The 26,136-nt window shown below is 47.0% G+C and overlaps 2 protein-coding genes across 2 annotated transcripts; both read left to right on the top strand.

The window, feature by feature from the left end:
• Positions 1-21,701: 21,701 nt before the first annotated feature.
• Positions 21,702-25,299, top strand: LOC138355848 (putative uncharacterized protein DDB_G0282499). Its single transcript, XM_069311388.1, has 5 exons — positions 21,702-21,757; positions 22,905-23,010; positions 23,501-23,740; positions 24,417-24,536; positions 25,069-25,299. The coding sequence occupies exons 1-5, from the start codon at positions 21,702-21,704 to the stop codon at positions 25,297-25,299; spliced, it is 753 nt and encodes a 250-aa protein (XP_069167489.1).
• Positions 25,300-25,310: 11 nt separating this feature from the next.
• On the top strand, positions 25,311-25,820 carry LOC138355847 (uncharacterized). The gene is made up of 2 exons (XM_069311387.1): positions 25,311-25,449; positions 25,648-25,820. Exons 1-2 carry the CDS (start codon positions 25,311-25,313, stop codon positions 25,818-25,820), a joined length of 312 nt encoding a protein of 103 aa, XP_069167488.1.
• Positions 25,821-26,136: the final 316 nt, after the last annotated feature.

The raw sequence follows: 26,136 nt of genomic DNA, 5'->3' as shown, positions 1-26,136 counted from the left end.
ACTATATTTTTAAAATGAAGATTATTGTGTAATTACATGTATAGAGATGTATATTTTACTCAAGATTCACCTATGTGCTTGTTCTATTAGTCAGGGGAAACTACTGGAGTTTTCGCTTTGTTAGGAACGTGTTGTATGTCACTTGGCTCCGATACGAGATTCGTCTCTTCGGTACCCTTCTCCGGTGGCAGTCTATTGCACAAATGGTATGGAGACTAAGTTTATTTTTTAATTCTGGATGTTGTTGAGCTCTTGATTAGAGCATCTGACACTCCGTAATGCACGCTGACAGCGGAACTATTGACCGGATACACCATGACCCGCACTAATGGTAGAGCTGGTGACCGGACGCTTTGTGACGCACAGGGATAGCGGCGCTGGTGACCGGACACTGCCACCCAGAGTGATAGCAGCGCTGGTGACCGGACACTGCCACCCAGAGTGATAGCAGCGCTGGTGACCGGACACTGCCACCCAGAGTGATAGCAGCGCTGGTGACCGGACACTCTGCCACTCGCAGTGATAGCAGCGCTGGTGACCGGACACTGCCACTCACAGTGATAGCAGCGCTGGTGAACGGACACTGCCACCCACAGTGATAGCAGCGCTGGTGACCGGACACTGCCAACACACAGTGATAGCAGCGCTGGTGACCGGACACTGCCACCCACAGTGATAGCGGCGCTGGTGACCGGACACTGCCACCCACAGTGATAGCGCCGCTGGAGACACGACACTGCCCACACAAGATCAGCCTCCAGCCTCCGCCTCCCTCACACCCTCACTGGACACCAGACTCCACGAGAGGCAACTGACGAGAAATGTGAGTGGAGTCGGAAGAGAGACTCGGGTGCGTCGTCCTGTACGACGCGTTACTGAGCCAGTAACGCGTCGAGACCCTTCATACCTCCAGCGGCCGGCCCGACCACACGACCTCCCACACCTGGCACGGCCCCACCTCACACCAGTACCGCCAATCTAGATATTAAATCCAGGTATAAAAATTCAGCTTGGCTGTGATCTCCTGCGTGGGTTAACTTCCCGGACAAGCTGAAGGAATATGGGGTCTCCGGAAGGGAGAATTAGCGAGCTATACCTGTCAATGGCAGCGACGCTCCAAGCCTGCTTGCCAGTGAATAACATAAATGGATTAACATGGCACATTTCCACTGGGCATCATGCAGCATACTCTGCTTGCTGGGGCTCGTGATACTTCGTATGGAAACTGGAAGATGCTCCATGAGACAACCACTTGGGGTGGAGGGTAGAGCGACGCTTCATGCAGGTCGGCGTTCAATCCCCGACAGTCCAAGTACTTGGGGCACCATTCCTTCCCCCCGACCCATCCCAAATCCTGATCCTAACCCCCCTCCGAAGTGCTATATAGTCGAAATGGCTAGGCGCTTTCCCTCCTGATAATTTCCCCTCCCTTCCCACCACGAAACATGTATAGTCTGGTCTCTCTGTAGGTAAGAGACACGAGGTTAACATTAGTGCGAGAACACTTGTGTTCTGTATTTAGCACATGAAAGAGTTTTGTAGTTTTATATTTCATTGACAATAAACCTAAGATTATGTACATCAATGTTCTGGAGGCCGCAGCCGCTTTAACACACTTTAGAAGTATTTAGTGCTCACTGAATATTAATTTCTAGATATGTTATACTGCCTATACTCAGCACACATTGTAACTACGTTTTTTAGACGTAGTAATAAGGGAAAGACTAGTAATAACGTAATTATATTGCGTTTGCTGGTATAGTGTTTCAACCCGTTGCTACCCAATAAGTTTATGATAGCTCGTAAGTGCCAGGTCAAGTGTGCAATAAAGCGCCCACGTGTTAAACAAAAAGTACACTTATTAAAGTATAATTTATCTTGCCCACTTCAACCGTACTCACCTAGTTGTGCTTGCGGGGGTTGAGCTCTGGCTCTTTGGTCCCACCTCTCAACTGTCAGTCAACTGATCACGACTTTGTGACGGTAATGTTCAGTGATCCTTATGCTGAGTTTAATCAGCTACACCAGCGCGGCCAAGCCAGGAGGCGCCACACCAGCGCGGCCAAGCCAGGAGGCGCCACACCAGCGCGGCCAAGCCAGGGGGCGCCACACCAGCGCGGCCAAGCCAGGGAGGCCACACCAGCGCGGCCAAGCCAGGGGGCGCCACACCACCGCGGCCAAGCCAGGGGGCGCCACGCCAGCGCGGCCAAGCCAGGGGGCGCCACACCAGCGCGGCCAAGCCAGGGGGCGCCACTCCAGCGCGGCCAAGGCAGGGGGCGCCACTCCAGCGCGGCCAAGCCAGGGGGGCGCCACGCCCTCTCTCAGTAGACGTAGAATTAACACATTTATAATTTGGATTTGTTGTGTTTGTTGTAAATAGCAGTGGTTAGAGGAGGGTGGGAAGCGGTTGGGCATCCTTGGCTGTGTGGGCTTCGTTGTGGCTGCCAGGATCCACTGTGTCAGCCATTACTACTTGTATTGTTTTTTATAACTACTTAATAAAAATATATATTTGATTTATTTTAATTAGCCACATATGAGGGGAGTCGGTCGGCCGAGCGGACAGCACGCGGGACTTGTGATCCTGTGGTCCTGGGTTCGATCCCAGGCGCCGGCGAGAAACAATGGGCAGAGTTTCTTTCACCCTATGCCCCTGTTACCTAGCAGTAAAATAGGTACCTGGGTGTTAGTCAGCTGTCACGGGCTGCTTCCTGGGGGTGGAGGCCTGGTCGAGGACCGGACCGCGGGGACACTAAAAGCCCCGAAATCATCTCAAGATAACCTCAAGATAAGAAGATGCCACAAGGGAACAGGAACAACAAGGATGAAAGAGAACAACAAGGACATTAATCAGGTGGTAAATATATCAATCCAAGACACGTTGTGAAGCAGTAGATGTAAATGAGATACATTTAGATTTACGAAAGACCTGGGTAAATACTGGTGGTAAAAGGGTTGTTGATGTGTGGGTACACTACTAGCACGGTACACTACTAGTAAGGTACACTACTAGTAAGGTACACTACTAGCAAGGTACACTACTAGTAAGGTACACTACTAGTAAGGTACACTACTAGCAAGGTACACTACTAGCAAGGTACACTACTACCATGGTACACTACTAGTAAGGTACACTACTATCACGGTACACTACTAGCAAGGTTCACTACTAGCACGGTACACTACTAGCAAGGTACACTACTAGCAAGGTACACTACTAGCAAGGTACACTACTAGCAAGGTACACTGCCAGCACGGTACACTACTAGCAAGGTACACTACCACGGTGCACTACTAGCAAGGTACACTACTACTACGGTACACTAATAGCAAGGTACACTACTAGCAAGGTACACTACCAGCAAGGTATACTACTAACAAGGTACACTACTAGTAAGGTACACTACCATCAAGGTACATTAGTAGCATGGTACACTACTAGCAAGGTACACTACTAGCAAGGTACACTACCATCACGGTGCACTACTAGCAAGGTACACTACTAGCAAGGTACACTACTACCACGGTACACTACTAGCAAGGTACACTACCAGCAAGGTACACTACAGCAAGGTACATTTGTAGCATGGTACACTACTAGCAAGGTACACTATCTTGCTAGTAGTGTACCGTGCTAGTAGTGTACCTTGCTAGTAGTGTACCGTGATAGTAGTGTACCTTGGTGGTAGTGTACCTTGCTAGTAGTGTACCTTGGTGGTAGTGTACCTTGGTGGTAGTGTACCTTGCTAGTAGTGTACCGTGATAGTAGTGTACCTTGATGGTAGTGTACCTTGCTAGTAGTGTACCTTGCTAGTAGTGTACCGTGATAGTAGTGTACCTTGCTAGTAGTGTACCATGCTAGTACTGTACCTTGCTGGTAGTGTACCTTGCTAGTAGTGTACCTTGCTAGTAGTGTACCTTGCTAGTAGTGTACCGTGATAGTAGTGTACCGTGATAGTAGTGTACCTTGATGGTAGTGTACCTTGCTAGTAGTGTACCTTGCTAGTAGTGTACCGTGATAGTAGTGTACCTTGGTGGTAGTGTACCTTGCTAGTAGTGTACCTTGGTGGTAGTGTACCTTGGTGGTAGTGTACCTTGCTAGTAGTGTAGCGTGATAGTAGTGTACCTTGATGGTAGTGTACCTTGCTAGTAGTGTACCTTGCTAGTAGTGTACCATGCTAGTACTGTACCTTGCTGGTAGTGTACCTTGCTAGTAGTGTACCTTGGTGGTAGTGTACCTTGGTGGTAGTGTACCTTGCTAGTAGTGTACCTTGGTGGTAGTGTACCTTGGTGGTAGTGTACCTTGCTAATAGTGTTCCGTGCTAGTAGTGTACCTTGCTGGTAGTGTACCTTGCTAATAGTGTTCCGTGCTAGTAGTGTACCTTGCTAGTAGTGTACCATGCTAGTACTGTACCTTGCTGGTAGTGTACCTTGCTAGTAGTGTACCTTGCTAGTAGTGTACCTTGCTAGTAGTGTACCTTGCTAGTAGTGTACCGTGCTAATAGTGTTCCGTGCTAGTAGTGTACCTTGCTGGTAGTGTACCTTGCTAGTAGTGTACCGTGATAGTAGTGTACCTTGCTGGTAGTGTACCGTGCTAGTAGTGTACCTTGCTAGTAGTGTACCTTGCTAGTAGTGTACCGTGCTAGTAGTGTACCGTGCTAGTAGTGTACCTTGCTAGTAGTGTACCGTGCTAGTAGTGTATCGTGCTAGTAGTGTACCTTGCTAGTAGTGTACCTTGCTAGTAGTGTACCGTGCTAGTAGTGTACCTTGCTAGTAGTGTATCGTGCTAGTAGTGTACCGTGCTAGTAGTGTACCTTGCTAGTAGTGTACCTTGCTAGTAGTGTACCGTGCTAGTAGTGTATCGTGCTAGTAGTGTACCGTGCTAGTAGTGTACCTTGCTAGTAGTGTACCTTGCTAGTAGTGTACCTTGCTAGTAGTGTATCGTGCTAGTAGTGTACCTTGCTAGTAGTGTACCGTGCTAGTAGTGTATCTTACTAGTAGTGTACCGTGCTAGTAGTGTACCGTGCTAGTAGTGTACCTTGCTAGTAGTGTACCGTGCTAGTAGTGTACCTTGCTAGTAGTGTACCTTGCTAGTAGTGTACCTTGCTAGTAGTGTACCTTGCTAGTAGTGTACCGTGCTAGTAGTGTATCGTGCTAGTAGTGTACCTTGCTAGTAGTGTACCTTGCTAGTGGTGTACCTTGCTAGTAGTGTACCTTGCTAGTAGTGTATCGTGCTAGTAGTGTACCTTGCTAGTAGTGTATCGTGCTAGTAGTGTATCGTGCTAGTAGTGTACCTTGCTAGTAGTGTACCGTGCTAGTAGTGTACCTTGCTAGTAGTGTACCGTGCTAGTAGTGTACCGTGCTAGTAGTGTACCGTGCTAGTAGTGTACCTTGCTAGTAGTGTACCGTGCTAGTAGTGTATCGTGCTAGTAGTGTACCTTGCTAGTAGTGTACCTTGCTAGTAGTGTACCGTGCTAGTAGTGTATCGTGTTAGTAGTGTACCGTGCTAGTAGTGTACCGTGCTAGTAGTGTACCGTGCTAGTAGTGTACCTTGCTAGTAGTGTATCGTGCTAGTAGTGTATCGTGCTAGTAGTGTACCTTGCTAGTAGTGTACCGTGATAGTAGTGTACCTTGCTAGTAGTGTACCGTGATAGTAGTGTACCATGCTGGTAGTGTACCTTTCTGGTAGTGTACCTTGCTAGTAGTGTACCGTGATAGTAGTGTACCTTGTTAGTAGTGTACCTTGGTAGTAGTGTACCATGGTAGTAGTGTACCTTGCTGGTAGTGTACCTTGCTAGTAGTGTACCGTGATAGTAGTGAACCTTGATGGTAGTGTACCTTGCTGGTAGTGTACCTTGCTGGTAGTGTACCTTGCTAGTAGTGTACCGTGATAGTAGTGTACCGTGTTAGTAGTGTACCTTGCTAGTAGTGTACCTTGTTAGTAGTGTACCTTGTTAGTAGTGTATCTTGCTAGTAGTGTACCGTGTTAGTAGTGTACCTTGCTAGTAGTGTACCTTGCTAGTAGTGTACCGTGATGGTAGTGTACCTTGCTAGTAGTGTACCGTGTTAGTAGTGTACCTTGCTAGTAGTGTACCGTGTTAGTAGTGTACCTTGCTAGTAGTGTACCATGCTAGTACTGTACCTTGCTGGTAGTGTACCTTGCTAGTAGTGTACCTTGATGGTAGTGTACCTTGCTAGTAGTGTACCTTGGTGGTAGTGTACCTTGGTGGTAGTGTACCTTGGTGGTAGTGTACCTTGGTGGTAGTGTACCTTGGTGGTAGTGTACCTTGATGGTAGTGTACCTTGCTAGTAGTGTACCTTGGTGGTAGTGTACCTTGGTGGTAGTGTACCTTGGTGGTAGTGTACCTTGGTGGTAGTGTACCTTGGTGGTAGTGTACCTTGCTAGTAGTGTACCTTGATGGTAGTGTACCGTGCTGGTAGTGTACCTTGCTAGTAGTGTACCTTGATGGTAGTGTACCTTGCTAGTAGTGTACCTTGATGGTAGTGTACCTTGCTAGTAGTGTACCATGCTTGTGTACCTTGCTGGTAGTGTACCTTGGTGGTAGTGTACCTTGGTGGTAGTGTACCTTGATGGTTGTGTACCGTGCTGGTAGTGTACCTTGCTAGTAGTGTACCATGCTTGTGTACCTTGCTGGTAGTGTACCTTGCTGGTAGTGTACCTTGCTAGTAGTGTACCGTGATAGTAGTGTACCTTGCTGGTAGTGTACCGTGCTAGTAGTGTACCTTGCTAGTAGTGTACCGTGCTAGTAGTGTACCATGCTGGTAGTGTACCTTGCTAGTAGTGTACCGTGATAGTAGTGTACCTTGATGGTAGTGTACCTTGATGGTAGTGTACATTGCTAGTAGTGTACCGTGTTAGTAGTGTACCGTGATAGTAGTGTACCTTGCTAGTGTACCTTGCTGGTAGTGTACCGTGATAGTAGTGTACCTTGCTAGTGTACCTTGGTAGTAGTGTACCGTGATAGTAGTGTACCTTGTTAGTAGTGTACCTTGCTAGTGTACCTTGGTAGTAGTGTACCGTGATAGTAGTGTACCTTGTTAGTAGTGTACCTTGCTAGTGTACCTTGGTAGTAGTGTACCGTGATAGTAGTGTACCGTGATAGTAGTGTACCTTGCTAGTGTACCTTGGTAGTAGTGTACCGTGATAGTAGTGTACCTTGTTAGTAGTGTACCTTGCTAGTAGTGTACCATGGTAGTAGTGTACCTTGCTGGTAGTGTACCTTGCTAGTAGTGTACCGTGATAGTAGTGAACCTTGATGGTAGTGTACCTTGCTGGTAGTGTACCTTGCTGGTAGTGTACCTTGCTAGTAGTGTACCGTGATAGTAGTGTACCTTGATAGTAGTGTATCTTGCTAGTAGTGTACCTTGCTAGTAGTGTACCTTGCTGGTAGTGTACCTTGCTAGTAGTGTACCGTGTTAGTAGTGTACCTTGCTAGTAGTGTACCGTGATAGTAGTGTACCTTGATGGTAGTGTTCCTTGCTAGTAGTGTACCTTGCTAGTAGTGTACCTTGCTGGTAGTGTACCTTGCTAGTAGTGTACCTTGCTGGTAGTGTACCTTGCTAGTAGTGTACCTTGCTGGTAGTGTACCTTGCTAGTAGTGTACCTTGCTGGTAGTGTACCTTGCTAGTAGTGTACCGTGTTAGTAGTGTACCTTGCTAGTAGTGTACCGTGATAGTAGTGTACCTTGATGGTAGTGTTCCTTGCTAGTAGTGTACCTTGCTAGTAGTGTACCTTGCTGGTAGTGTACCTTGCTAGTAGTGTACCTTGCTGGTAGTGTACCTTGCTAGTAGTGTACCTTGCTAGTAGTGTACCTTGCTGGTAGTGTACCTTGCTAGTAGTGTACCGTGTTAGTAGTGTACCTTGCTAGTAGTGTACCGTGATAGTAGTGTACCTTGATGGTAGTGTACCTTGTTAGTAGTGTACCGTGATAGTAGTGTACCTTTCTAGTAGTGTACCTTGCTGGTAGTGTACCTTGTTAGTAGTGTACCGTGTTAGTAGTGTACCTTGCTAGTAGTGTACCGTGATAGTAGTGTACCTTGATGGTAGTGTACCGTGTTAGTAGTGTACCGTGCTAGTAGTGTACCGTGATGGTAGTGTACCTTTCTAGTAGTGTACCTTGCTAGTAGTGTACCTTGCTAGTAGTGTACCTTGTTAGTAATGTACCGTGATAGTAGTGTACCTTGCTGGTAGTGTACCTTATTAGTAGTGTACCTTGATGGTAGTGTACCGTGATAGTAGTGAACCTTGCTGGTAGTGTACCGTGATGGTAGTGTACCTTGCTGGTAGTGTACCTTGCTGGTAGTGTACCGTGCTAGTAGTGTACCATGCTAGTAGTGTACCATGCTAGTAGTGTACCTTGCTGGTAGTGTACCGTGCTAGTAGTGTACCATGCTAGTACTGTACCTTGCTAGTGTACCTTGCTAGTACTGTACCTTGCTAGTAGTGTACCTTGATGGTAGTGTACCTTGCTAGTAGTGTACCTTGCTAGTAGTGTACCTTGATGGTAGTGTACCTTGCTAGTAGTGTACCTTGCTAGTAGTGTACCTTGCTAGTAGTGTACCGTGCTAGTACTGTACCTTGGTAGTAGTGTACCTTGCTATTAGTGTACCGTGCTAATAGTGTACTTTGATTGGTACACTACTAGCAAGGTACACTACTAGCAAGGAACACTACTAGCAAGGAACACTACTAGCAAGGCACACTTCTAGCAAGGTACACTACTAACAAGGTGCACTTCTAGCACGGTACACTACTAACAAGGAACACTTCTAGTCAGGTACACTACTAACAAGGCACACTTCTAGCACGGTACACTACTAGCACGGTACACTACTAGCACGGTACACTACTAACAAGGTACACTACTAGCAAGGTCGCTAATGAAGTCGACTCTCCTTAAAGTCACCAATAAATATGGTTGGCGGACCAGGGCTATACCCCCGCTGCTACCCTGGCTGGCCGCCCCTCTCCACACTACACACTGATCACTAGGCTCCAAGACCAAGGAGACCAGCAGTAGTAGTAAGTGATTATCAAAAGAAGTGTACCTTGTGTACCTTGTGTGTGTAAGTGTACCTTGTACCGGAGCCTTCCAGACCTGGAAGGCTCCGTAGCACCAAGAGCCCCAAGAGGCCCGGGCAAGCCGTCTACCTGAACTCTCTCCTTCCTCGCTCTCAGCCTCCGCGGACCACTTCGCAAGTCTACGGAGCTCACCCGCCAGATTTCATTAACTCATCTGCTCATGTGCTAACTTTTTTTTAACATTAACATTTCTTTATATCCTTGTGCTTCTGAGTTCATCGTTCAGTCTGCTCTAAACAGATGTTGTAAATTCATACCAGCATAATTCATGAGATATAAATAATTATTGGCCTATTTTTTAGAAATATATGAAACTTAGAATGGCCTGGCACTAGAGGAAAGGGCTTGAAATCAGGTGACCTTATTAGTCACCTGATTTCATTCTCGGATTCAGGAGTCTGTTGTTGTTGTTGTTGGTGAATCAGATCTTACCCGCCTTCCTTGTCTGGTGCTACACACACACACACACACACACACACACACACACACACACACACACACACACACACACACACACACACTCCAGCTGTGGGTGTGACAGCGGCTGGTCTCCTCCTTGACCTCTTGTGCGAGGAATCTGCTGACTGCTTGCCTCACTGACTACAGTCAGTGATAGACTGGCACTGATTTACCGGTTGATACGAAGTCGCTAAGCCAAGGTGAGTGTCCCCACTCTACTCGGTACTCACTGCCTCACACAGGGCGCGCACTCCTCCCTGCTGGAGTTCGCGTCGGGCCCTCCTGAGAGTTACAGTGTCCCCATGACTCCCGTTACTCCCACGCCGCTGGCCCAGTGGAACCTTCAGGGTTGCAGGATCGAGGTCCCCTTCCCTCACCAGAGGTTCCCTGCTGCTGGCGAACCATGACCAGGACTGCACACTACCCTTGTCTGGTGGCACTGAGAAGTGAGGGAAGCTGCTCGCCAGCCGGCACTCAGCTCCTCAGCCCCGCCTCCAAGGGAGACCACCATGACAGCCAGGTGACAGTCAAGGTGGTCCTCGCCTCTCAGCCGCTCTCGGTGCAGGAGACATCAACCGCTCCCTGTCGAGCTTTACACAGGAATAATTCAAAATTTACTCTTCTTGCCTCCCTCTAAGCATAATAAAATAAATCTTGAACTACGACCAGCTAAGCACAGCGGGAGTATGACTCCACAAATGGCACTCTCGACAATAACCAGAAGTGTACGAACCTAAGCAACCCTCCTAACCTATAGAGGCCGATCAATATAAAATATTAATAATGCGGTAAATATTTACTAATTAGTCGCATTTTTAGCAGATTGTGCTATTTCTTTAAAAAAGTAAAGCCTTAGATGACAGGACCGGTTCTCAATTTTCCATTCTTGCATGCATCGCCCTTGCCAGCTCCCAGGGGCAAGTGACCATTGGAGTTTACCATATATATTGAATATTGACAACAGACACCTCCGTCAATACTTCACAGCGTTTGGCTGGACACCTCTGTCAATAATTGACAGAGGTGTCGACTACTCGACTACTCCGTCAATACAGCTTTATATTTACCATGAATTACATTAATACATTCAAGACATTCACCGTGGGATACGGCAGCATGGGAGAGTTAAGACCCATAGCCGCGTTGTGTTTGTTTGTTAAATAAATATACTGTGTTGTCAGTGAGGGAGGAGCACCTGGGAAGGTCTCCCATAAGCCTCCCACAGCAACCAGTGTGAAACCTTCATTTCCCTTACTGATGTTGCAACTGCTGACAGCTGCTCTACCACCCAGGTAGCCTCGACGTCTGCATGACCTCTCTTCCTTAACGATCAAACGACTCGTCACCGATGCTTCTTCATCACGTCAGTGTGCCTTAGTGGAGCATTTTCACCCATAAATATACCAAACATTTAAATATAAACAATTACAATTGTCTTGGGTTTGGTGGTAGGGATAACGGATGTCTTTGGAGTTACAGACAGAATATCCTTTGGAGCAAAATGCAGGAACTTTTCCCCTCCAAATGCATGTTATAATTTGTTAGGTTTTGTTACCCTATATCCCGCTTATAAGAGTCATATCTCCCTGATGTATATACCTCTAAGAATGGTGAAGTGATTTTGTGCAGTCAAGGAGACGCCTGAGATGTCGGTTGACGGCATATATGATTTGTTTGTTTGTAAAATGGTGTTATGATCCCAGGTAGCCGAAAAACGAGTCTCCCCTTTGAGAATTTGTCTATCAAGCCTGACCTGACTAGAAGGTCTAGGAAATAGAGGTGATAACACAGATGTAAAATAGTTGGTTGAATTCAATAAACAATTTGAGATTATGGGCAGTGAATAAGAAGATAGATAAATGACTGGTTAGGAGATGTGGATAATTTGCTGGAGGCGTGAGGCTCGCTTCTGGAGGGCTTTGAGCTCACTTGAGTGCCAGACATCGTAGGGGGAAGCCGTGCTCCGTTTGAGCTCCCGTCAGAAAGGAACCCCTAGTGATATATCTCCAAGAGATGAGAAGTGTGCAGACGTTCCAGCTGTGGAATCGAGCTGGGAACGTTGTGGTCTCAAGTTCTGGACGGCGAGGAGTGTTTATTAAGCCGCCCAGAGACATTATCGTGGGCCGTGGAAGTGCCCTGACCAGACACCGTCAGAGGGAGGAGCGTCCTTGACCAGACAATCTGTGGTAAGCACAATTTAAGCCAGTTCATAGTGATTACTTGTAGTTGGTCGTGTGCTCAGCGACAGTAGCAATGTTTATTGATAAGTTAGACATGTTTTGATAAGGCAGAAGTCCTAAAATAAGAGAGTGGAGAGGGAGGAACATCCTTGTGGACGGAGCGACGTCCGTCTCCTCTGAGCGCTGGCAGGTGACTGAGGGAGCCCAGCTCCTGGCGGCGGAGGACCCTCCCAGAGTGAGGACCGCCGGGCAAGGCGGAGCATGGACCAGCCCAAAGTGGGGGAGTCCACTCTCACAATATGTAGAGAGCAGATAGGTGTTGGAGGCAAACATATTGTGTGGTTATTTTTGTTAATGTGTTTAAGGGGAAACATTTTTATTGGAGTGTCAATGGGTTGCAGGTTTGTCTTTGGGGAAGAAGTTGCTGAGAACTTTGAAGCCAGCACAGAGGGAGTAGTTGATGAGACTCCAAGGTAGTGGAGGAGAGGACCTCGAGCTGTGAGGAGAAGCAGTGAAGAGGAGTGTCACGTGCTTCTGTAGAGGTCGTGAAGCACCATAGTTGCTCGAGGGAACGTCATGGTGTAGCAGCCAGGAAGAGCTGCAGAGGATCTTGGTAGATAAACCCGGAAGAACCTGAAGATGTCAGGGTAGTGAACTTCCAGATGTGGAAGGCAAGTTCTAAATGAATACTTGTAGGGAGGTGATAGAGTGTTTGGTTGTCATTAGCGTGCAAGACACAGTGAAAGGTGAGTGATTGTTTACCATTCTTGTGCCGAGGAGTGTTTATACTGAAGTACAGAGTTACAGTCGTAGGCATGATTACCTACAGGTGTATGTGTTCTAGGACTGATAGGGTGATCGATTGATTATTGTTATATATCAAGGAACATTTATACTGATGTATATATTATTGCATTCATACGCTGATTTTCCTTGTATGTGCTTATAGATATATATATTCTCTTGCTGATAATGCAACATTGTATTATAAGACTTGATCTACTTGAGGAGGTTGATAGTATCAGATGGTGAATCAGGAGATAGGATACCACTTGATAAGCTGATGATAGAGTTCAGATGGTGTTGGAGTGCAACCTGACTGTAATAGTATAGTGTAGGATTCATTATTATTATATGTGTGTATGTATTATGTATGTGCTTTGTCCAGTAAATGTATTCAAATTTGCTGGTGTTTGCCCTTGTTCTAGTGAGACTTCCCAGGAAATAGTAAAGAAGGAGAGAGAAAGAACCAAGAACCACAGCTGTGGACAGGGTAGGACGGAAAATAATAAGTCAAAGGGGACTGAGGAGATCATATCACATAAGGAGAGAGTGGGGAGTCACAGCGGCTCGAGTGGGTGTGTGCACGTGACAACGAGGCTAAGTATTGGAGCCGTATCCCCTAAACGTATGACGTTGAGCCCCTCTCCAAGAGCCAGAAGCGCCAAGGGTGATCTCCTGGTGAAGTATAAGCACTCTACCGAGTTGTGGGTTGGGCTGTCCAGAAACAAGGATCAACGACGACACCACCACCAACCCACACTATAATAATGGCTTTAGGCTTTTTCTGCCAGGATAAAGATGGCGGAGTGGATCTTCAGAGGAGGAGTGCTTTGCCACCCAAGGGGGCGTGGCTACGGTGCATTGTGGTAGCCATGCCCGCTGCCTGCTGATTGGTCAGTAGCGGGGGTGTGGCGTTGTTGACCAATGGCGTGGCACCCAAAGCGTGACGTTGCAGGATGGCGGGCGCCCTTAGCTCTGGGCGGGAAGAAAGTGGGAGAACTTTCCCTGTGACGGAACCGAGCGGAAGAGCGCTCGAGAGCTCTCTAGCCTGGGAGTCGAATAGGCTTCTGGAAGGTACTTTTTGGCCAAAGTTACAATTGCAGACGACGAGGAAGGCGTGTCATCTTTCATGGCAACTTCTGGGGGCAGAGCTTCGCTGGTGGAAGAGGACACCAGGAGCCAGAGGCCGACAAAACCTGTGATGGTCTGAAGACGGTACTGGGAGGAGTGCGTGACATGTCCTGCGGGCCACAAGCATTGGTAGCTTTTTTTTTTTATTATTATTATTTTCTACCACAGACGTGGCCACACATTTACAATGCTAACCAGCATATATACATTTTCTTCTGTCCTCCATGGACAGGGTTAGAGAAGTGTTAAACATATAGTTCAAGGGTTTATTGAACACTCAACCACAGAAGGTGATTCGGTGCTTTTAAAATGCTAAGCTAACTTACATACGTAAATACATAGATACACAGATTTACGTATGCCCAACATAAAGTGTTAGATGTGTCTTTTACATAGTGTCATTAATGTACATTCACAAAGGTGAAATGTAATTCTGATCAGCTTCCATATATACTTTATACCCATACATATACATACACACACACATATACATATATACACACACATGCATTCACATACATTTGTCTCATTTACCCTGACAGGGTGAGATAGCTGATAAAGAAACTAGTGTGCAATTAAGCACTTAATCACTGAAGGTGATGAAGGTGCTTTTACAAGCTCAAGTTATATAGTTACATCATATATATATATACATTGTATAATTTATACAATACATGGTTAATCTTGGGTACAAGTCCAATATATCATCAAGTGTTCCAGTACTCATATAGTAATTACAGAGTTCAGCATACCTTAGCCCAGGAGGGCGAAAGTCAGACAATATGGGACATTCTACAATATAATGTTCAAGAGAGTGCATGTTTTCTCTTTCACAAAGTTGACACATTGTGTACTCGACATTTGGGTTTTGAGAAAGCTGCCAGATACGTCTATATCCCAGGCGTGTTCTGGTCACTATAACATCACATTGCCGGGTTCTTGTTCTATTAGTCCGCATTCAGCATTGGTAGCTGAGAGAGACTGAAGAGAAGACAGACTGGGGTCTACTGAGAAGGAAGGCCTGAGAATTAGTTACTGTCGACGAGACTGCAGAGAAAGTGGCAACAGACCAGTAGCGAGGGAGGAAGCCGAGAGTGGTGCCAGCCTGCCGTGTCCTCAACGTGTACACGGGTATGGAGCTACTAGTGGGGGACGTGCACGGAGAAGACGAGCGTGCCGTAGACTTACGACGAGTCGGATGCCACCTGTCAGCACCGATGAAGATAAATTATTAATCCTTCTGAAGATGTATTATTAAATACGAAAGTACTTAAGGAAATTCCTGTTTCAATTCTTTTTTCGTGGTCTGACACTGTCATTATATATATATATATATTATATATATATATATATATATATATATATATATATATATATATATATATATATATATATAATAATATATATATATATATATATATATATATATATATATATATATATATATATATATATAATATATTGGTGTATACTGGCAGCAGGTTTTCTTTCAAACATGTCTCATTGAATATGACAGCATATTCTGTATTTACTATCTTTTGATTTAGGGCTTCTATCCCTCTAACTATTTTCTTACCATCAGGGCTTAGTTGAAATAGGAGTTCTCTAAAACTCATTTTCGTAATTTCAAGGTGAAGAAAAGAAGTGAATTACTATAGAATGTATTACACTTATTTATACAATTTGCACAACGTTTCGAACCTCCATGGTTCATTCTCAAGTGAAAAGAATTTTCAGGTTTGGTTGATTTTATACCCGCACTGGGTCAGGTGATAAGACAATAAAAGTGAAAACATGGGGGGATACATAAGGGATAAAGGGGGGGGGGGTGAAACATAAGAATAGAGGTAACTGCGGAAGGCCTATTGGCCCATACGAGGCAGCTGCTAACTACATACAAAGATTAATCAAGTGTAATTGGCCTGTTATGTTGAGCAGTGTCTTCTATGTTGGCATCGTTATGTTCTGGTCTTGTCCTTACTCTCATGGTGGGTAGAGTAAATAGTTCCGTGACTTTGGTGTTCATGATAGGTTGTTCTATTCTTATGTGGATTGCTTCAAGAATTTGTAATCTTCTTGCATCTTGGGTTTTGTCTATTATACAGGTATTTTTGTTCAACATTTCTCTTGTTAGAGTGATGTCATGGGCCTCCTGGGGGCACCGGATTGAAGATGGCATGTCAAACGCCTCGTCAGCTTGGTCGACGTCATACCTATGTACTTACATTGAAGGTTACATCCTTCGTGGGGGCAAGTGTACATGTATACAACGCTTGACTGCTGTAGAGGGTTCTCCGTCGGCTTCGGGCTGTTTTTGATAAGGAGTTCGGAAGTCTTCTTGGTTTTGTAGAATATTATCAGGTTTATGTTTTGGTTAGGAGTAGTGCTTTTTACTCCTTTACGGATTATTTCTTTCATTATTCTTTCCTCTTTTATATGTTCACTGTGCATGGTTGATTTGTAATATAATTTTATTGGGGGTGTTGTGGTTTCTGTTCTAGGTTCTGGATTATACCAACGGTCCAAGTGTCTTCTTATAGCAGCGTTTATTTCCGCGTTGCTATATCCGTTGTTCACCAATACCCGAGTTACTCTTTCAAACTCTCTACTCACGTTGCTCCATTCAGAGCAGTGGGTAAGAGGTCGATGAATATAAGCATTGAGAACACTGGCTTTGTATCTTTGGGGGCACTCACTTCTACCGTTCAGGCATAATCCTATGTTAGTGGGCTTGGTATATACGTTGGTGCTTAAAGAGGTTCTCGTTTTTGTTATTAGTACATCCAGGAATGGTAGACTGTTATTTTCACTATTTTCATGTGTAAATCGGAGTACTGACTCTCTCTCTAGGTGTCTTTTTAGGTCAATTAGTTCATCTGAGTCTTTTACTATTACGAATATGTCATCTACATAACTGTATATTGTCGTTATGTAGATGACATATGACCGGAGCCGCATCCCCAGAGTGCGGATACTACTCCGAACACCCTTAACTCAGACCTCGAAGATGTCGTCCTCGGCAGCGCCGCTAATGTCTTACTTTGCCGTTGAGATTAAGTTTACCGGAGGAAACCAAATTAATCCTCACTCTCTCGACAGTTCCAAACCGGCCAAAATACCTCCTCAGTAGCTCTTCCGGGAACTCCGGGGGCGCACCACGAGCGCTGACAGAAGTGAGAGTACCACTCTGGTGGGAAACAGTCACCGTACCAGCAGGGCCCGACAGGGGGCAAGGACCCCCCCGTCGTAGCATTGTAAAAACACCCGGTAGTCTTCCTCTTCCACAAACTTCACAATAGCTCGATACCAATTCCACACCATAGAGTGCAGCTACGGAGATGCGCAGCATGTCACACTAAACTAATTCCATGGTAAGATAATCGATCCGTTCAGTAAATTCCGGGCCCACTGAACGACCCCACAAAACAGGGAGGAGGGATTCCCCCCACCCCCCCCCCCGCAAAAAAGAGAGGAGGGGTTCCCCCCCCCCACGAAACAGGGGGGAGGGGTCCCCCCACCCATCACGCAAGCCACGTCAGCAAACGACGAGGCAGCCCACCTCCACCACCACACACACACACACTGGGCAACGACTGGAGCACAGGTGGGCACCTCCGCGCCCCCTGCCTACTGGGGCCGAACTCGCACACCACTGAGTTAGTTTTACTGGGCCGTGTGTGTGTGTGTGTGTGTGTGTGCAAGTTGGCTCAGGTGGCGACCTGTTTGGACTGATATGTTGGGGAGCTCCATGGAGGGGACCTGGTGCACGCCTCCGTGTTCACGGACCCACCTGCAGGAGGAGGCCAAGGAGGATCGAGGTACTTTACTTGTTACGGGCTCACCATAGCCCGTGCTACTTGGAACTTTGTTCCAGGTAGCGAATCTTTAACAACAACAACAACTTTACTTGCAACGAGTGCAAGGTTGGGTTTGTGGGAGGACCTCTACTAAGTTCTCTACTCTAAGGAACTCTACTCTACAAAGGTCGCCCCCTCCCCCGGTGGTGATCAGTAGCCCCCAGTAAGAGGGGGAGCTAAGACCCCCCCAACAATAGTTATGCCAACAATCGGCTAGGCTGAGTGTTTTGATGCTCAAGAAAAGTATTATTGAAGAGTCGTACACGCACGAGGCAGAAACAAATGGGCAAAAGTTTCTTTCACCCTGAATGCCCCTGTTACCTAGCAGTAAAATAGGTACCTGGGTGTTAGTCAGCTGTCACGGGCTGCTTCCTGGGGGTGGAGGCCTGGTCGAGGACCGGGCCGCGGGGACACTAAAAGCCCCGAAATCATCTCAAGATAACCTCAAGATCCCAAATGCCACTCAAGTTCATAAGGATCCTTAAAAGGAAGCGTCAGATAAATTGTAGCCAAGGCAGATCCTAATTATCTAAAGGAAGTCGTTTGAGGATGTGTGGGAGTTATCCAAATGCTTCCTGGGAGCCGCCCAGGAGCTTAATAGTCCGTAATTAAGGAGGAGAATATTCCACAGAGGCCGCCGGAACGACGCCTCTTCAAACACTTAACACCTCGTTATAACCCTTCATTAGTCCAAACCCGGGTCTTGAGCCCACTGTCTCTGGTGCTTTGGTGCCTCTGTGTGGTCCAGGCGAGGGGGAATGGTGCCCCTGTGTGGCCCACGGCGGGGGGGGGGAGGAATGGTGCCCCTGTGTGGCCCACGGCGGGGGGGGGGGAGGAATGGTGCCCCTGTGTGGCCCACGGCGGGGGGGGAGGGGAGGAATGGTGCCCCTGTGTGGCCCACGGCGGGGGGGGGGGAGGAATGGTGCCCCTGTGTGGCCCACGGCGGGGGGGGGGGGGGGAGGAATGGTGCCCCTGTGTGGCCCACGGGGGGGGGGGAGGAATGGTGCCCCTGTGTGGCCCACGGCGGGGGGGGGGGAGGAATGGTGCCCCTGTGTGGCCCACGGCGGGGGGGGGGGAGGAATGGTGCCTCTGTGTGGCCCACGGCGGGGAGGAATGGTACCCCTGTGTGGCCCATGGTGGGGGGGGGGAATGGTGCCTTTGTGTGGCCCACGGCGGGGAGGAATGGTACCCCTGTGTGGCCCATGGTGGGGGGGGGAATGGTGCCCCTGTGTGGCCCACGGCAGGGAGGAATGGTACCCCTGTGTGGCCCACGGCGGGGAGGAATGGTACCCCTGTGTGGCCCACGGCAGGGAGGAATAGTACCCCTGTGTGGCCCACGGCGGGGAGGAATGGTACCCCTGTGTGGCCCACGGCAGGGAGGAATGGTGCCCCTGTGTGGCCCACGGCGGGGAGGAATGGTGCCCCTGTGTGGCCCACGGCGGGGAGGAATGGTACCCCTGTGTGGCCCACGGCGGGGAGGAATGGTGCCTCTGTGTGGCCCACGGCGGGGAGGAATGGTGCCCCTGTGTGGCCCACGGCGGGGAGGAATGGTACCCCTGTGTGGCCCACGGCGGGGAGGAATGGTACCCCTGTGTGGCCCACGGCAGGGAGGAATGGTGCCCCTGTGTGGCCCACGGCGGGGAGGAATGGTACCCCTGTGTGGCCCACGGCGGGGAGGAATGGTACCCCTGTGTGGCCCACGGCAGGGAGGAATGGTGCCTCTGTGTGGCCCATGGTGGGGGGGGGGTAATGGTGCCTCTGTGGGGCCCATGGTGGGGGGGTAATGGTGCCTCTGTGGGGCCCAGAATTCACACCCAGTAACCCCACACCTCCGCTCTCCAGATACACACATGGGCACCGGTGGCTGTGTGGCTAGCATGCTGGACACGTAATCCTGTGGCCCTGATTCGATTCCCGGCACCGACGAGAAACAAAAATGTGCAGAGTTTCTTTCACCCTGATGCCCCTGTTGCCTAGCAGTAAATAGGTACCTGGGAGTTAGACAGCTGTTACGGGCTGCTACCTTGGGGGGGTTTGAAAAAAAAAATAAAAAATTAGTCAGAAGCAGTTGATTGATATATTGACAGTTGAGAGGCGGGGCAAAAGAGCAGAGCTCAACCCATGCAAGCACAACTAGGTGAACACACTGGCAGAGGGTTTCAGCAACACAATGACAAGGGTCTCGAACAACCACAGGGGTAGTTAGCACCCTGGCATTAGTCTCTAGCAGCACTTCTCAACAGACGCACCGCTGTCGCCGCGTAACTCTTCCTGGACAGTCCCGGGTACGTCGGTCCATCCAACACTGCTACTACCGACGGCGGCCACTTTGTCCTCTCACAGGACCAAGTCAAGAGTTCTTGGACTGCCCTCCTCGACGTAATCGCCTCCTTATCTGAACATAAAACGTCATTAACTTGACAGACAGTATTCTGGGTGACCTTAGGATGACACCCTTCCACCGGGGAACTGAAATTGTAATTGCAGTCGCAACCTAGATGGCGTTGATCTCAATACGCCACCCGCCAGAAGTTATCATCGACATCCCCTTCTAATTGAGGCAGGATACCGGAGCCCTTCACCGATGCCCCGACACCACCAACAGATGGCTTGGACTGCGTAGCACCCAATACCTGGGAGTTGGCGTGCAGGTCCATAGATGGCGCTGAAATCGCCACTCCACACTCCAGTGACGGAGTCAGTACAGTAACAAACACCACACTCCCAGTAACAGCACACTCCCAGTAACAGCACACTCCCAGTAACAGCACACTTCCAGTAACACCACACACCCAGTAACACCACACACCCAGTAACACCACACTCCCAGTAACACCACACTCCCAGTAACACCACACTCCCAGTAACACCACACACCCAGTAACACCACACACCCAGTAACACCACACACCCAGTAACATCACACCCAGTAACACCACCACACCCAGTAACACCACACACCCAGTAACACCACACACCCAGTAACACCACACACCCAGTAACACCACACTCCCAGTAACACCACACACCCAGTAACACCACACACCCAGTAACACCACACACCCAGTAACACCACCACACCCAGTAACACCACACACCCAGTAACACCACACACCCAGTAACACCACACACCCAGTAACACCACACACCCAGTAACATCATACCCAGTAACATCACACCCAGTAACACCACCACACCCAGTAACACCACACACCCAGTAACACCACACACCCAGTAACACCACACACCCAGTAACACCACACACCCAGTAACACCACACACCCAGTAACACCACACACCCAGTAACACCACACCCAGTAACACCACACCCAGTAGCACCACACCCAGTAACACCACACACCCAGTAACACCACTCCCAGTACCACCACACCCAGTACCACCACACCCAGTACCACCACTCCCAGTAACACCACACACCCAGTAACACCACACACCCAGTAACACCACACACCCAGTAACACCACACACCCAGTAACACCACACACCCAGTAACACCACACCCAGTAACACCACACTCCCAGTAACACCACACACCCAGTAACACCACACACCCAGTAACACCACACACCCAGTAACACCACACACCCAGTAACACCACACACCCAGTAACACCACACACCCAGTAACACCACACACCCAGTAACACCACACCCAGTAACACCACACACCCAGTAACACCACACACCCAGTAACACCACACACCCAGTAACACCACACACCCAGTAACACCACACCCAGTAACACCACACCCAGTAACACCACACCCAGTACCACCACACCCAGTAACACCACACACCCAGTAACACCACACACCCAGTAACACCACACACCCAGTAACACCACACCCAGTACCACCACACCCAGTAACACCACACACCCAGTAACACCACACACCCAGTACCACCACACCCAGTACCACCACACCCAGTAACACCACACTCCCAGTAACACCACACACCCAGTAACACCACACACCCAGTAACACCACACACCCAGTACCACCACACCCAGTAACACCACACACCCAGTACCACCACACCCAGTAACACCACACACCCAGTAACACCACACACCCAGTAACACCACACACCCAGTACCACCACACCCAGTACCACCACACCCAGTACCACCACACCTCTCGGTGAATAACAATCCTGTATCGAAGTCATGACGAACATCTTCGAGGATAGTGACGATGAACAGAGTACGAATAACAACAAGAGGTCTAACAACTAGTAGTTAACAACAAGAGGTTTAACAACACCAACGTATAAGACCGCCACAGGGTTGTGACCTAGCAACTCGGTCCCACCGTCTCCGGTGTTCTCCTCCCCCCCCCGGAGCGAGGTCTTCATCTACACCCTGAGCAGGAGGAAGCAGCTGGGGTTGTGTGACAAGGTATGTATATATTTTTCACCTCGTTCCGTTTCAGCTTCCGTTTGGAAGGGGGGGGGGATGAAGGGGGTCTTAGGAGGGGGTCTTAGGATGGGGTCTTAGGATGGGGGTCTTAGGAGGGGGGTCTTTGGAGGGGGGTCTTAGGATGGGGGTCTTAGGAGGGGGTCTTAGGTGGGGGGTCTTAAGAGGGGGGTCTTAGGAGGGGGGTCTTAGGAGGGGGGTCTTTGGAGGGGGGTCTTTGGAGGGGGGTCTTTGGAGGGGGGTCTTTGGAGGGGGGTCTTTGGAGGGGGGTCTTTGGAGGGGGGTCTTTGGAGGGGGGTCTTTGGAGGGGGGTCTTAGAAGGGGGGTCTTAGGAGAGGGTCTTAGGAGGGGGGTCTTAGGAGGGGTCTTAGAAGGAAGACTAAGTCTCACAAGCAATGAATTTTGACAAAGCCTTGACACAGTAGCGGTTGGAAAAATGCATTGATTCACGTTACTATTTTTCCTGGCGCGTTGTCAGGTATACGCCCCCCCACAACAGTGGCCTAACTCCCAGGTACCTATTTACTGCTAGGTGAACAGAGACATCAGGTTTAAGGTTTCCAGAGGCCAACTGGACTGATCTAACCCCAGACTGCAACCCGCAACAGTTGGCTAACTCCTGGGTACCTATAACACTCCTTTATGAACAGGTTCATCAGGTGAAAGGAAAACGTGGAAAGGAAAAAGTCGAGGAGGATAAATGACTCACTTATTATAGACTCAGAGGTTTTAGTCGTCAATTACATTAGAATATGATTACAAAAAATGACCTTAAATAAATTATTTTCCTGAATAACTATGCCAATATAACTCAGTATAATTATAACCAGGGACAATATAACTCGGTATAATTATAACCAGGGACAATATAACTCAGTATAATTATAACCAGGGACAATATAACTCAGTATAATTATAACCAGGGACAATATAACTCAGTATAATTATAACCAGGGACAATATAACTCGGTATAATATAACCAGGGACAATATAACTCAGTATAATATAACCAGGGACAATATAACTCAGTATAATTATAACCAGGGACAATATAACTCGGTATAATATAACCAGGGACAATATAACTCAGTATAATATAACCAGGGACAATATAACTCGGTATAATTATAACCATGGACAATATAACTCAGTATAATACAACCAGGGACAATATAACTCGGTATAATTATAACCAGGGCCAATATAACTCAGTATAATTATAACCAGGGACAATATAACTCAGTATAATACAACCAGGGACAATATAACTCAGTATAATACAACCAGGGACAATATAACTCGGTATAATTATAACCAGGGACAATATAACTCAGTATAATATAACCAGGGACAATATAACTCGGTATAATTATAACCAGGGACAATATAACTCAGTATAATTATAACCAGGGACAATATAACTCAGTATAATTATAACCAGGGACAATATAACTCAGTATAATTATAACCAGGGACAATATAACTCAGTATAATTATAACCAGGGACAATATAACTCAGTATAATATAACCAGGGACAATATAACTCAGTATAATATAACCAGGGACAATATAACTCAGTATAATATAACCAGGGGCAATATAACTCGGTATAATATAACCAGGGGCAATATAACTCGGTATAATTATAACCAGGACAATATAACTCAGTATAATTATATCCAGGACAATATAACTCGGTATAATATAACCAGGGACAATATAACTCAGTATAATACAACCAGGGACAATATAACTCAGTATAATTATAACCAGGGACAATATAACTCAGTATAATTATAACCAGGGACAATATAACTCGGTATAATTATAACCAGGGCCAATATAACTCGGTATAATTATAACCATGGACAATATAACTCAGTATAATACAACCAGGGACAATATAACTCGGTATAATTATAACCAGGGCCAATATAACTCAGTATAATTATAACCAGGGACAATATAACTCAGTATAATATAACCAGGGACAATATAACTCGGTATAATTATAACCAGGGCCAATATAACTCGGTATAATTATAACCATGGACAATATAACTCAGTATAATACAACCAGGGACAATATAACTCGGTATAATTATAACCAGGGCCAATATAACTCAGTATAATTATAACCAGGGACAATATAACTCAGTATAATACAACCAGGGACAATATAACTCAGTATAATACAACCAGGGACAATATACCTCGGTATAATTATAACCAGGGACAATATAACTCAGTATAATATAACCAGGGACAATATAACTCGGTATAATTATAACCAGGGCCAATATAACTCAGTATAATTATAACCAGGGACAATATAACTCAGTATAATATAACCAGGGACAATATAGCTCGGTATAATTATAACCAGGGACAATATAACTCAGTATAATTATAACCAGGGACAATATAACTCGGTATAATTATAACCATGGACAATATAACTCAGTATAATACAACCAGGGACAATATAACTCAGTATAATACAACCAGGGACAATATAACTCAGTATAATACAACCAGGGACAATATAACTCAGTATAATTATATCCAGGGACAATATAACTCGGTATAATTATAACCAGGGACAATATAACTTAGTATAATTATAACCAGGACAATATAACTCAGTATAATATAACCAGGGACAATATAACTCAGTTTTTCAGAAACCCCCAAAATTGATCTGATCAACGAGACCAGAATTCTCACTCGCCAAACTTTCCTTGCAACATAAATGTACTCTTCCTGAAAATAAATTTCCTTGTCAACAGAATGCTTCCTTGTGGAAAATGGTCAACAAAATATCTTTTATGCGGCAACAATTCTTTACCCACAACATTCCGTGACAATAATTTACACTTTCTAGCTGTCTTTTAGACCAAATTGTTGTCTTAGGGTGTAAAAGTTTCTTTAAACTTTATTATGAATAGTATTAATCCCCAAAAATAATGCTATTTGACAAATAAGGATCCTCTGGGTCGTACGCTTGACTAGGTATGGATTCCGTGCTTGAGCTGCATACTCTAGGGTTGGTCTGACATATGTGGGAGTCGTACCATTAACGTTTGTGTCATTAAAATGTTTCTTTCACCTGCGAGATACTTCACAGAATCTTAAGATTGCTTCAACGGCAAGCAGGAAGTCAGCTGTCAGCAGGAAGTCAGATGTTAGCAGGAAGTCAGTTGTTAGCAGGAAGTCAGATGTCAGCAGGAAGTCAGATGTCAGCAGGAAGTCAGATGTCAGCAGGAAGTCAGATGTTAGCAGGAAGTCAGATGTCAGCAGGAAGTCAGATGTTAGCAGCTAGCAGGAAGTCAGATGTTAGCAGCTAGCAGGTAGTCAGATGTCAGCAGGAAGTCAGATGTTAGCAGGAAGTCAGATGTTAGCAGGAAGTCAGATGTCAGCAGGAAGTCAGGTGTTAGCAGGAACTCAGATATCAGCAGGTAGTCAGATGTCAGCAGGAAGTCAGGTGTTAGCAGGAAGTCAGATGTTAGCAGCTAGCAGGTAGTCAGATGTCAGCAGGAAGTCAGGTGTTAGCAGGAAGTCAGATGTTAGCAGCTAGCAGGTAGTCAGATGTCAGCAGGAAGTCAGGTGTTAGCAGGAAGTCAGATGTTAGCAGGAAGTCAGATGTCAGCAGGAAGTCAGATGTTAGCAGCTAGCAGGTAGTCAGATGTCAGCAGGAAGTCAGATGTCAGCAGGAAGTCAGATGTTAGCAGGAAGTCAGATGTTAGCAGGAAGTCAGATGTCAGCAGGAAGTCAGGTGTTAGCAGGAACTCAGATATCAGCAGGTAGTCAGATGTCAGCAGGAAGTCAGGTGTTAGCAGGAAGTCAGATGTTAGCAGCTAGCAGGTAGTCAGATGTCAGCAGGAAGTCAGGTGTTAGCAGGAAGTCAGATGTTAGCAGCTAGCAGGTAGTCAGATGTCAACAGGAAGTCAGGTGTTAGCAGGAAGTCAGATGTCAGCAGGAAGTCAGATGTCAGCAGGAAGTCAGATGTTAGCAGGAAGTCAGATGTCAGCAGGAAGTCAGATGTCAGCAGGAAGTCAGATGTCAGCAGGAAGTCAGATGTTAGCAGGAAGTCAGATGTCAGCAGGAAGTCAGATGTCAGCAGGAAGTCAGATGTTAGCAGCTAGCAGGTAGTCAGCTGTCAGCAGGAAGTCAGATGTTAGCAG

This window comes from Procambarus clarkii, chromosome 69 (genome assembly GCF_040958095.1).
Source record: "Procambarus clarkii isolate CNS0578487 chromosome 69, FALCON_Pclarkii_2.0, whole genome shotgun sequence".
Lineage (NCBI taxonomy): Eukaryota > Metazoa > Arthropoda > Malacostraca > Decapoda > Cambaridae > Procambarus > Procambarus clarkii.
The sequence above is the reverse complement of the archived record's forward strand: the minus strand, read 5'-3'. Positions and strand labels throughout refer to the sequence as shown.